The sequence below is a fragment of the Ochotona curzoniae genome, unplaced genomic scaffold (assembly GCF_017591425.1).
Source record: "Ochotona curzoniae isolate NIBS_2020 unplaced genomic scaffold, NIBS_Ocur_1.0 contig_291, whole genome shotgun sequence".
NCBI lineage: Eukaryota > Metazoa > Chordata > Mammalia > Lagomorpha > Ochotonidae > Ochotona > Ochotona curzoniae.
In genome coordinates this window covers 11,639,590-11,653,345 of record NW_024465649.1, presented here as the reverse complement: position 1 = coordinate 11,653,345, position 13,756 = coordinate 11,639,590, and the positions used below count along the sequence as shown (strand labels likewise).

Here is a 13,756-nt window from a genome sequence, read left to right as displayed (position 1 = left end):
AGGATAGAATTTCCAAAGAAAATTTGACTCTTTGGTCTGTCAGGTGCATATCATTTATTTTTTTTTTTATTTATTTATTTCTAAAGATTTATTTTTATTATTTTTTCATTGGAAAGGCAGATATACAGAGAGAGGAGAGACAGAGAGGAAGATCTTCCATTCGATGATTCACTCCCCAAGTGAGCGCAACGGGCCGATACTATGCCGATCCGAAGCCAGGAGCCTCTTCCGGGTCTCCCACGCGGGTGCAGGTTCCCAAAGCCTTGGGCTGTCCTCGACTGCTTTCCCAGGCCACAAGCAGGGAGCTGGAAGGGAAGCGGGGCTGCCGGGATTAGAACCGGCGCCCATATGGGATCCCGGGCGTGCAAGGCGAGGACCTTTAACCACTTGCGCCACCGCGCCGGGCCCCAGGTGCATATCATTTAAAAATTAAGATACCATCATGTAAAAAGGAATTTACCTGTGTATGTCAATATATGTCTACAAATATATAAGGAAAACTCTAAAATAATAGTCCAAACTGTTTTGCTGCTTTTGAGAAGCTGGATTACAGGGAGAGAATACTATTTCTTAAAGAACTGATTTCCTACCATTCATAGTGATTTCATAGGACTCCAATTTCAAGATTTTCTCCTTGAAGAGTTGCTGCTGAACATCACTCTCAAGATCATGCTGCCCTTTTGTGAACCATTCAAAGCACATCTGTGGGTCAAGACAAACACTCCATAACCAAAAGCCATCAGGAAGACGTATTCCAAACTGACAGAGTAATATTAAACTCTATTTAATAATTCGAAAATTAACTTCTCCAAAATACACACCAGCCTGAAATGTCTGGAACTCCAAAACTACAGTGATCTTTCCCCAAATAATGGAATTTTGCACTGAACTGTATGCTTGGGTTTTCCTCTCAACAATTTTAAGAAGTACTTAACACTACTCTGTACATCGAGACAAGGAAGCCAGGACTCAGTCTTAGAGGACATCAGAGCAGGTGTTTGGGTCCTGCTTTGGCTGCTTCATTATATTTTAAAACACATCTAGGCATGCCCCACCCCCTCTTTTTTTAGTGCTTCTAAGGTGTGATGTCATTACAGAAACTTGAAGTTTTTTGTTGTTGACTTCAGATTAGCTTAGTGGAAAGACTAAAACTACCCTATAGACCTGGAATTCCTTATCTGTATTGGTTGAATCTGGTACTTTATCCAGACTGTCATTCAAATGATCAAAAAACACATACATTGATTTATATCATGGATATATACCATATAAAATGCTTTTTCAACATTTACTGATCAAACTGAAAAGTATTTAGAATTGAAAACGTGAGACACATGAGACCCCCAGAAAAGCCGAACACTCAAATGCCCCTGTCTCAACTTCCCATAGAACACCATCATTCCTACCTCTCTGTCCAGTTCACATACATCCTGACCAGTCACCAGACACTCCCAGATCTCCCTGGCACGATTCCAGCCAAGATAGAGCGTAGCTTCTTGCAAGAAAAACGCCAGGAATTTTAGGTGTGCCTCTAAGTACTGCAAAAAACAATGCTAATTAGTTAACTCAAGGCAGTCGTGCTTAAAAACTCAGCGGTGAAACAAAACAGCTGAAACCAAACTTTCGTTTAGAGTAAAATCAAAAGGAAAAAACTGTTTACCAAGTGCCACATAATAGAAATTTTTTCAAGAATATTACAAATTTGATTACTTTGGATGTCAATTGAATATAATGTCATCAGTCTCAACATTAAGCACCATAAACTCACAACAGATGAGTTAAGATTCTTTCTCTAATTTTAAAAAAGCAACAAAATAATCTATTTGAAAAATGAGAACTGGTATCCACAAAATTAACAATGATTACTTTAGCAATTCATCTGAGATCAAAGACAAACACATTTCTCACCTCATCATTCACAATTTTAAAGTGAAATGCCGAAACAGCAACTCACAAATGTCATTTTCTGAACTTTTACAATGATTATCATCAAAGTCCAAAGCTGTTTTCTCACTACAAAGATACCTCACACAGCCTCTTTAGAACTCCACACCACAAACATTATTTTCATGGTCCAAATATGAAAGGTCAAGTGAATGATGCAACTCATCAAACAAAAAGACAATGGCTGATACCTCCCGGTAAGTGTACCGGCCATCCACCAGTGTCGAACCAGTCAGGCCCCCAGGCCCGGCCACGGCGGCTGCAAGTCGATGACAGGCCAGCAGACTTCCAGTTACCAATTTCACTATTTCAAAATTCTTCTTCAAGTCTTGAATAATGCTCTTAGTAAATGCAACAACAAAAAAAAGTGGCATGAGAAATTATAACTACTTTAGTGGTTTATTAAAACTCCTATTTTAGGATGTAGTCCTAAGTGAAAAACTACCAAGATATCCTCACTATCCATTCCTACATAAAGGTAGATAAAATCAAGCTGACAGAAACATTTACTAGAAAAACAATACAGTTATCAGCCATGTGTTTTGAATCTAAATGAGATTCTTTTTCAAAAAAAGGTCTTTATTAACTATTTCATTTCCTATGAGCTTTTTCCTATCTTTCTTCCCAAGTCTTATTACATTGAGAAAGTAAAATAGATATGTTCTTGAATATTTTCAAACACATTTCTAGTATTCTAACTTTTAGAAATTATTTTACCAAATTGGGCTAATAAAAATGGGTTAAGAATATATCAAAAAGTTCACAGAAATAATAACAGAATGATGTATAAATTCAGGATTATAACATAGTATAAATGAATCATATCAACCAAAAAGATATCAACCAGATTAACCATAAGGATTAACCATAAATATTCATGATAGCAACTATGAACTAGGTAGCTTTACCCATGCTTTGGTATTTACTGTATGAATTTAAATCAGTTAGTCTCTTACCTTATCTTGCTTTTGGTAGGTTTGTTTTATGAATGAGCGGGTGATTTCATGGAGTTGACGCAAAGCTGGTACCACCCATACAAACTGGGGATTATTAGGCTGAGATAACTAGAATTAAAAAGAAGTAAAATTAATTATACTTAGAAATAAATAAGAGGCTCATTTATTCACTATAAAAATTTTTCAATTAGCTTTTACTGTTCACATTCTATTACTTTCCTTGTCACAGTACTTATTTATAGCTTATCTCCATGCATTCAAAATTCAGTCTTCAAGTTCTTATTCTGCATGCAATTTCCTAAGGCCAAGAACTGCAAACAGGAGTGGATGTGAAGTGACAGTAAATATACAGGGGTACACCAGCCAAAAAAACAGACAAGGAATTAGCAACTTCAGAGGATAGATTAAGTAGCACAGGCTGCTAAGACATGTTGACACAGTAAAATAAACTCATGGCAAAAACCTAACTTGGATTATACTGCTCTGACTGGTAAGTAAAACGGAATTGGAATATAGTTTTCCAAAGTCATATGACTGAGATACGAGTGGCATGATCAAGATACTAACAGTAGTCTAAATATTAAGAGAATGTCTTCATAATACTTGTATTTCCTAACTAAAACAATTTCATAAGACTAATTTTATTCATTATTATAAACACTTGGCATTTTTACCATAGTTATGTTTTTCAAAACACTTTCAAGTATATGATTTTTCAAAATGGTTCATGAGGATCCATATCTTCACGGTACAAATCTGAAAAGTCTGAGGTTCATGCAATACTCTTTAACAAGGAAACTGCTTTTTAATAAATAGCATCTTTGGAACTGTAAATGTTCATCACAAAATATGGCAAGAATATTTAGTTAAACAATACTAATCAATTGGTCAATCACTAAATCTCTGACAAAAATAAAAAACAAAAACTTAAGTCTTTTTGATGTTTAAGTTCTAATTTTTTTATTTTAAGGCCTTATTTTAATGAAGTTTTGCCTACGATAATGAAACCTGTGGAAAGTAAAAAAAAAAGACTTGAATGTCTTTGGAGTAAAATATCTTGCTACTGAAACTACTGTTTTTCTTGTTAATCATTCAGCAAATACCAAATTTCCTAGATTCCAAGATGTTTGTTTTATGATTTGTAGCCTTTCTGAAATGGGTTGTTCTTACAATTATGTCAAAAGAAACATACCAGCATTAAGTAAAGGCGTAAGCTTTGATATAGCTGTCCTCAAAATGCTATATCCAAACCAAGTCTAATACCAAAGGGATTTGCTCTTCTACCTGTCCTTTTGGTTGTTATTTGGTACAGCAAACACAGATGTTTTAAAATTTAAATTGGATTACTTTTTAGTTAAGTAATACCCAAAGGATCATACTCAATGCAACACTAACAATACAACTAAAATTGTGAGTGGTTTCAGACTAACAGAGTTCTGAAAGTCAGGAGTTGTTGTGATACCCACATATTGTGAAGGGTTGACACACTCAACAATTTATGTCTCTCTGCACTATGCTGGACCTCATCTGTAGTTTACTCTACTTGATTAAGGAAAAGAGTAGCCTGGATTTTGCATAAGATGAGCACACAAAACCCCATAATTTGCAACAAGTCTCAAAATTACTCGGGCCACCTTGAACATTTGAGAAAGGTCCTCACCATGGCCCTGAATCATGCACAATTGTGTGCCACAGGGAAGAGGCATCTAATTCAGTCAGAGGAGGTTCAGGCTCAAGCTCCAAGTAGAAATCTAAACACATGCTGGTAATGTAAAACATACAGCTCCTTTCTCTGTGCATTTGCACAAGCTGCGATGCAGGCTGCAGTCATAGTACCTGAGACTCACAGAAATGAATTCTATAATGTAGGCTTACTACTTGCGAAACTAACCAGATTATTTCTGCCAAAATACAAAAGCTCCAAAATGACAATGATCAAAACTGTAAGGCTGAAGTCCAAACTTGCACTTTCCAAAAAAAGATTACAAAATTAGGATATCACTTTGTACCCTTTAGCAATAAGCAGACATAATATTAAACACCATTCTTATGACCAGTTAAGTCAATTATGGTTACAGCATTTTATCTAACACTAAAATTTTCTTTTCATGATAACTCACTATAGAGAAGTTAAAATATAAAATTGGAATTTAAGAATTATTTCTGATATAGCCTTTCTAACATTTACCTGTTAGCTAAGCTATCTTACCTATGATATTATGTTGTCAAGTTAAAAGAGTAATTCAAGTTTTCCAATCACAAAAAAAAGGCAAAAGACTGGTTAACAATTAAGAGGAACATATTTGATGATGTTATGGAGTTGAGGTTTCATAAGTAAAGGTTAGCAGAATGTCCAATTATTTTCAATGATAGTGGAAGCCTGGGAGGTCAAGGGCATGAGCCAGTCCGTACTCAGTGGCTACTAATCAACTGCCTAGTCTCTTGGTGTCCCTTCTCTTTTCAGACTGTTATTCCAGAAAGTCTGCTGCTCTGTCCTATTTAACCAGGTCTCCCCACAGCTTCTTAGGAGAGGGAAAAAGCTGAGTCAAACTTGCACAATAGCTAACGTAGGCTTTCACATATTTCTGAGTTCTCTCTTCTCGAATTTGAACGTCACATCTTCATCTACCCTGTTTCTCAAGAACTAGCATTCTACCTAGAACCAAAGCAAAAGGAGGAAATGACTTTAAAATATCTCCTCCAAGACTAACCCCATCATTGTGAGAGCATGCATATTGAGAATATCTTCTGCCTTTTCCTTTCTGTTACACATTTTGCCAGGTCAAGATGATTTCAATAGCAAGTCAAACATCTCTATCTGAAAATTTAAAATTTGAAACATTCCAAAATCTGAAATTTCTTGAGTGTCAATATGATGTTCACAAAGCTTCAGGCTTTTCTGGGTATTCATGCTTGGTAATGAGCATTGTAAACAATTTCTACCAAAATGTGATTTGTTTATGTAATCTTAAATAAATTTTTAATTGTAATGTTTTCAAGCTTGTGCATCACCCCCTCTCTCCTCTGCAGTGGTTTGCACTATTCAGGTTTAAAAGTGATTCTCCTCTATTTGAAAAAAAAAAATTCAGATTTTGGAGCTCGTTGTAGTTCAGATTTTTAGATTGGGGTGGCCAGCCAAAAAAGACTATTTATATATCCCCAAATCCAAAAAACTCCTGACACCTAAATATTTCTGCTCCTACATATTTTAAATAAAGGATATTCAACATATGTGAGGCTTTTAGTGTCCTCTTGGGGCAAGAGGAGGAAGTAAGAGGAAGGGAGACAACACTTACTATAAAGCCTGCCAAGCAGTATACTAGGTAGCCTGAAAACAGACTGCAAACACACTCCTAATTGAGTACAAGTGACTTGTGTGTGTGGCAGGGAGAGGGTGTTTATTAAGTTTTTTTGGATGAATACATTTATACTTTTTAATTGAGGGGAAAAAACATGAAATACAAGGGAAAGGACTGGGGTGGACAGCAGGATATATAAAGGAAGCGAAGGTAACAGGACCCAGAGGAGCTGAGGGTACCCTGGCAGAAGAATCTACAGAAATAAAGTCAGAATCTCTGAGCGTAACAGTGGAGCTTGGGAACTGTAAGAGTGTCAAAAGCAGGGGAAGGGAAATCAGCTTGGGGAAGAGAGGCAGCTGAGGGTGGGAGGGGAATACGAGTGGGTGATCTTGTCTTACCCTTTGCTTAGATTCTGTGTAGCCTGGCAGGGAGACATAATCCCCAGTCAGCCCACCTTGCTGCCTGGCAGGAAAGGGCATAGCATAGAAAAACACCTTTAGTGGCCAAACACCTTGAACCCAGCCCTGCCTGGAGCCACATCCAGCAGGCTGTGATCTTCCCACTGCCCCCCTTCAGCAATGTGTACTTTAAGAACGCAACTGCAAAAGCACTGGGCAAGCTGCAGAGTGCTGTATACCAAAACAAGGCATTACTTGGATTGGGATAACGGTACACCACAACTTCTTTACTGGGAGCAGTGGGGAAAATCAAAAAGATTCCTTTCAAGTCACACAAAATGACTCAAAGACTTTCATGTAACTGTTGAGTTTTGCTATAAAACAGACATGAGTGAGTGACTGCATAAGAGAAGCAATGAAGATGTGGTGGTGCAGCTGACAGGAGGAGTGCAGCAATGCCCAGTCAGTTAGAAGGGAGGAATAATAGCCAGGAGGAAATTCCTGGGTTCAAAAGCCATTTTAGCTTTTCCCTTTGAAAGCCAAACAATGTGTCTGTTACTGTGAAGAGACCATTTTTCTAGTTAACCTATTCCTTTGTACTTTACTACTAAACTTCTTTGATAACTACAGATGAATTTCACTGATAAAGAGAGGCTGCTAAATTATGTGAATCACTGAGCTGAAAAAAAAGAGAAAGGTTCAAATGTGCCCAAGCAGGAAGCCAGCAGTGTTGGTGAACTAAGAGTCATTCCTCATAGCCTGAGAACACACTGCCAACCTCCAGTCTGTGAATCTCTAAAGCTGGAGTATCTGCAGAAAATTCACTTGACCCAATTCCAGTATCATAAATATGAAAGACAAGATTCTTAAATACCCCCAACTAAACTTTACAGACAGAAATAAATTGAGAATAAAAGCCCACGGAATTGCCAAAGCCTCTTAGTAAAAACTAGGAATCTCTGAAGTTACAAATGAAAACTAGTTAGCAGCAGTAAAGATCCTTTAAAGAAATACCTGTCAATGGAAATCAAGGAACATATTTTGTCACTGGAATCACTAAGTCACTACTAAACTTAAAAAAAAAAAAATTATTTTCCTTGAGAAGCAGAATTACAGAAAGAGGAGAGACAAAGATTCCATTTGCTGGTTCACTCCCCAAATGGTCACAATGGACAGAGCTGAGCTAGTCCAAAACGGGGAGTCAGGGGCATTCTTCCAGGTCTCTAACATGGATGGAAGTGCCCAAGGTCTTTGGGCCATCCTCCACTGCCTTCTCATAAGCAGGGAGCAGAATGGGAAGTGGAGCAGCTGGAACACAAACCAGCACTGCAGGTGGAGGATCAGCCTGATAAGCCACCATGTCAGCCCCCTACAGTTTTCTACGTTAAAAGTAAAATGAAAAAAAAAAAAAATGAAACTCCTCCCAAACTAGACTGTACCTTTGTTCTGGGCTATGTAAAAGGCCCATATGGCTATGGCTGTTGCAAATATCACAGTCCATTTCACAGGCCTGGCCACTGCAATCCTCCCAGTGAAAGCACAGCCTTGAGATGCAGGTCTGCAGCAACAGTACAGCTACAATCACTCCTGCTCAGTTGCCAGCCACCACCCCAAGGACAGCCCCAGATTCCCAGTGACCTGGATGTCAGAGTGCAGAAGGCTTAGGCTTCTACAGGGCTAGCTTCTTAATCCTGCCCTCTCAGACTACACACTAGATGCCAGCACTGGGTTAATGACTGTCTACTTAAGGAGCTACACTAGGAACACAACTAATCCAAGCCCCTGCAAAACTACTAAGTGCCAGCACCACAGCTCCTTCTTCCCTTCTTTATCTCTCAGTCTATCAATGTTCTTCCACTTCTGCTCAATAGAGAAAAATGGGCAAGGCAGTTACCTAGAATTCCTTGACTTTACTGGAGTTATGTCTTCTTTGATTGCTATAAAGGAAAACTGAACTGCAAAGTCTTGTAACGTAATAAAATTATCTAATGACTGTACATTTGAATGTAATTCTGTATTTTTTTTTCCTTTCAAGGATCAATAACCATCCAAGCTTTAAATACACATACATGTCAGGAATAATATTTAAACATCAATCTTACACATGAACACCACTCTAAGGAACATTAAAACACACACTGTTATTTTAGAATTGTGATGCAGTTTATTAAAGCACAATTAAACTGGTACACTTTTTGGGTGATTCCATTTGTAAATTCTTACCTTGAATCCATCTTTCTTGTTTTTTTCCAAACCTGACCATTCTCCAGGCTGAAAATTCATTTTAAGAGAAATGTAAGTTGCATGATAACAGTAACATTTATACTTTAGCCCTCTTAAACTTTAGTTTAATTTACATTAAAGAGCAGGAAAACTGTGGCTCTAATACTCAATAAATACTATTGCTCTGACAAAAAAAATAGGTCAAAGGTGAAACCAACCCTTTTAATATCTTCTATGCACTTAATGATGTAGCTCCTCTTGATGGCTTCTTTCACTGCATAAGCGTCGCTAAGGATGGTCAGATGCTCCTCCAGGGCTTGCTGAATAAGGCTACTGGGTAGGGTTGGTAGATGAGCCAGTTCCCAGAGCACATCTAACACCTACAAGAATAACACATATGATAAGCCCATCTATATTCAAATCAAACTGTTTTAAGCATTTTTAACTAGAAAAATCCATTTGATTCTCCTGCCTTTCCAGAAGTGGTCTCAAAGCGAGCTTCCCGGCCTATTCGTCCAATCAGGCTCAATAGCTTCTGTCTTACTCTATCACTCTCAGTCTCCCAGCTCTGTAGGATGGAAAAGATAAGATACAGGGAACTGCTTTACAATCAAATCAACGAAATAAGCATAAGCTTTCAACCTGAGCTACAAAAAAACACAATCAATAAAAGGTAAACACACTGCTACTTCAGGGGTAAGCATCCGAACATTTAATTTTTAAAGAAAATTTTTAAATTACATACCTTCTGAATAAGAACAAACAAATGATTAAGCTGATCAGAATTAAACTTCACAGCTGCTGCAGCAATAATTGTATGAATATTCTCAATTACAGTAGATGATTGTCCAGACTACAAAATGAGAAAGTGGAAAAAAAGTCAAGTATTAAAACTTAGCAAAACTAAGCCTTCTCCCTAGCAATTTATAAAAGCCAAAGCAAAGAGATAACAAAGATAAACTGACTTAAATCACCATTACCTGCGTTAGAAAACTGCAGGACTACTTGGAGCAATCATTAAAGGCTATCCATGGGCTTGACTTAAATAATTCCTATAGCATTAAATCTTTAGAAGGACATCGCCAAAAAGATGAAAATCAAGTTCTCAATCTGACATATTCACTTCAATAGAAGAACAAAATATTTTCAACTTGCCAAAAATTTCAAACTGATTGAAATCTAATAAATGACCTCCAAGGCCTCAGTTAAGTGCATTATCTGTCTCATTTTAATTGTAGCCAGTTCAATTAATATTTTTCATCTCAGGGGCAGAAAGTCTCTGCTTCAGAGCTGCAGATTCTCCTGTCAACCTCATGGTGGAAAACCACTTCATACCTCAACTGTGGCCCTCTGAGGCCTCACTACTCCTCATGTGAGAAACTTCAAAGAAACGGGACATTTCTGGATTTAGTTCTTTAAGAACTTCCTGAGTTTCTACTATGCATAAAGAGCTGTTCGTTCAATGCAGGAGGTATGTGCAAAAGGTCTTTAAAAATTCATGGAAATGAATTAACACCAAAATTAACATCTTTTAATACCATTCTCTATTGTATCATGGTCTTACCATCCAATATCACATAGATTCAAAACTTATATTCAAAGAACAAAACTACATGAGGTAGTTAACCAAAGCCAAGAGCAATGAGAGGTAAAATCTATAAAACACAGGCCTATATTCTTTCACTCCTACAACTTTGCACAGTCTGCGACTGCATTTCCCAAAATCTGTCAGCTATCTTCCTACTATGTTCTGCCATGAGAGGCACGGATGGGAAATGAGCAGGCAGGAAGAAGTGTGTCTCATTTAGTTTAGAAAGTGCATGTAGTAGCCTGATGCAATGGCTCAACTGACTGATCCTCTACCTCCAAGCCCTGGCATCACATTTGGGTGTCAATTCATGTCCTGGCTGCTTCACCTCTGATTCAGCTCCCTGCTTGTGACTGAGGAGAGCAGTAGAGGATGCTCCAAAGCCTTCTGATCCTGGACTTGCATGGGAGACCCAGAAAAAGCTCCTGGTCCCTGGCTTTGGATTGGCTCAGCTCCAGCTGTTGTAGCTATTTTGGGAGTGAACCATCAGATGGAAGATTGTTCTCTATGTCTCTCCTGTCTGTAAATTTGCCTTTCCAATAAAAAGGAATAAATCCAGGATGGGATAAGGGAAAAAGAAGAAAACAAAGTAGATGTAAGTGCTGGGTTAAGTAGTGAGGCATTTTGGAAGCCTTGATAGTAGGGGCATCTCTTTGTCCTAACACACACTGAAAACATTTTAAAAGCAGTGTCCTCTGCTTGGGCTCTACAACTCCCCCAATATTCCTTGTTCTCTCTTTTTGCTCTCAAACCTCAGCAACACCCTTACGCACTTCTTGTTTAAAACATCTAGCATGGTATTCTGTTTCCTGAATAGCTTCTGACTGAGAGCTTTCTCTCTGGGTTAGTACCTAGATGAAGGATACCACCATAATGAAGATCTAATAAATTTGAGATGCCAACAAAATCCACATGTAAAGATGCATTAGTGAAATTCTTAACAATACTGCACTGCAACCACAAAAGAGGTCAGGGTTAACAGAACACAAAAGAATCAAAGGGATGCATGAAGTTGACTAAAAGAAGCATTTACACTGAGAAAGGGGCTAAGTACTAAGACTAGAAAAAGCAAGTACTTGGAAGCAATGTGGAAGAAATGAAATTAGTAAAAGAAACTTGAGAAGAAAATGTCAGAAAGAAGAAAACCCAACAGAAGGGACTGTGGCCACAGAGAAGGAAAAAGCAAGTTAAGGTTAAGTACACTGAACCCCGTTATACCTGTTTTGTTAAGTTAGGAGACCTGCAAATCAGTAAACATCACCACGTAATCCTCAAGTAATAACAGGATAGAAAACATGATTAGCGAAATGAATAAATAATGTGATGAGATTAACACTGGACTAACTGCCTCTAACTACTAAATGATCTTTGGGAAACACTTTATATATTATATATTTAATCTAAGACATTAAAAGACTAGCCCATCTTAGTAGCTTGAAGCTTCTCGTGAGTACTGGAATCCTTTTTATAAATGCAATCTTTTTTTTTCCTTTAAAAAAAGATTTAATTATTTTATTGGAAAGGCAGATCTACAGAGAGAAGGAAAGAAAGAGAAAGATCTTTCATTCACTGGTTCACTCCCTAAATGGTTGCAATGGCTGGGATTGAGCTAATTTGAAGCCAGTAAGCCTGTTCCAGGTCTATGTGGGTTCTGGGTTCCACGGCTTTGGGCCATCCTCCACTGCTTTCCCAGGCCATAATCAATGAATGGATGAGAAGTGAAGCAGCCAGAACATAAAACAATACCTACATGGGATGCTGACACTAGCAGGTAGAGGATCAACAAGCTGAGCCATCGCATCATCCCCATTTATGTGCAATTGTAAAAATAACCTCAAACTTGTAAATTGGATTAGACTCAGCTGCATGGTTAGTACAAGGCAGAGGTTGAACTTCTGTGCTTTCTTCCTTTCCTATAGTCTAAAAGTGAGGCAAAGGTAAAGATCATTCTGATATACTTACCTGTATCTTCCAAATTTTAGTGAGTTCATCTAAAGACAATTTGCTGCCCAAGAGCTCAATAATTCCTTTTATACGATCGCAATACTGGGCTTGGTCTATGTTGCCTAATGAAAGAAAGAACAAAAGAAGCCAGATACAACTGATTCCTTAATACAATCCTAACAATTCAAAGTAACAGCGACAAGCTATATGATTACTCAAACTATAAAAACAAAGTAACAATTTTGTGTCCTTTCTTACAGAAAACTGCTATTTAATCATATGTGAAGTAACTATTTTTTTTCAAAAAGCAACTTACCTTCCAGTGCAATGGAAAGAACTGAGTTTTCAACAAGCCAATCCAATAATCTATCTGTATCTATAGCATTCTTCACTGATTTGGATAAAGTGCTATCTTCTATTAGCTTGGTTACCTATAAAAAGATAGAATTATTGCCACTGAACTGGTTGTGCATAATTGAAATCTTTATACACAACCAGTTATTTTTAGTGTTACAATATGATCTGATAATTAATCAAAATATACTGAAAGCCAGTTATTACCTGTTAACAGACTACTATTTGAGATGTCTGCTTAAAAAGAACAGACATGATTATTATAGCTCACACTCCCTGAAACACTGATAGGCTCAGGGCCAAGCATCTAACCCAAACCCAAAATCTAATCAGGGAAATTCCTCCAAAAAAACTCTGATTTGCAAGACAGAGAAGGAGACAAAAATAGAGAGAGAACATAAGACAAAAATAGAGACAGAACATGAGACAATGAGCTTTCCCATTCAACTGGTTCATTGCCTAAATGCTCGCAATGACTAGGGCTGGGCTTGAGCTACAGCTAGGAGCCAGGAGCCAAGAGCCAAGAATATATTCTATTCCCCCATGAAGGAGGCAGAAACACAATTCTTGAGTCATTTCCACCGTCTCCAGGTTCTGTATTGGTTAGAAGTTGGAGTTAGGAGGCAGAGCTGGGAACTGAACCCAAGCACTGTGATGAGGGATACGAGTATCTTAACTGCAAGGCCAAATACCTGCTCCACACTTCCTCCAAATTTCACAAGTGCGATGAAAAAGAAAAGTATGAGTGCTTCTCAAATAAGGGGAACTACAAGATGTAAAACTTCAAGGCTATCCATGGCTACCACCTCTCTCAAGGTGCCACACTGCAGTAAGAGAGGAAACGAGGGTGCTCAGGAGAGGGAGGCAAGCCACACACAGAGATCTGACCAGAGTCAAACCTCAGATTCTCACTGTCCCTGTTGCCTGTACGAGCCCCCATTCTTTCATGGTCTGGTTATTCAATCCCTCACTCAAAGGCAATGGCGCAGCCTTCTTTCAAAACATTCCTGCTTTGGCCTAACATGGTCCAGGATAAGTGTACTGCACTCT

General features: G+C 38.0%; 1 protein-coding gene across 3 annotated transcripts in view; it reads right to left on the bottom strand.

The window, feature by feature from the left end:
* USP24 (ubiquitin specific peptidase 24) overlaps positions 1–13,756 on the bottom strand; it is a 130,973-nt gene that overhangs the window by 70,727 nt on the left and 46,490 nt on the right. For all 3 annotated transcript variants that reach the window (XM_040978486.1, XM_040978488.1, XM_040978487.1), the window contains exons 11-20: positions 12,669–12,783; positions 12,371–12,474; positions 9,566–9,673; positions 9,293–9,388; positions 9,039–9,200; positions 8,821–8,868; positions 2,901–3,008; positions 2,136–2,285; positions 1,407–1,538; positions 591–702 (exon numbers count right to left, since the gene is read on the bottom strand). In XM_040978486.1, the coding sequence (XP_040834420.1) occupies positions 591–702; positions 1,407–1,538; positions 2,136–2,285; positions 2,901–3,008; positions 8,821–8,868; positions 9,039–9,200; positions 9,293–9,388; positions 9,566–9,673; positions 12,371–12,474; positions 12,669–12,783 (1,135 nt within the window). The remainder of the gene's footprint in view (positions 1–590; positions 703–1,406; positions 1,539–2,135; positions 2,286–2,900; positions 3,009–8,820; positions 8,869–9,038; positions 9,201–9,292; positions 9,389–9,565; positions 9,674–12,370; positions 12,475–12,668; positions 12,784–13,756) is intronic.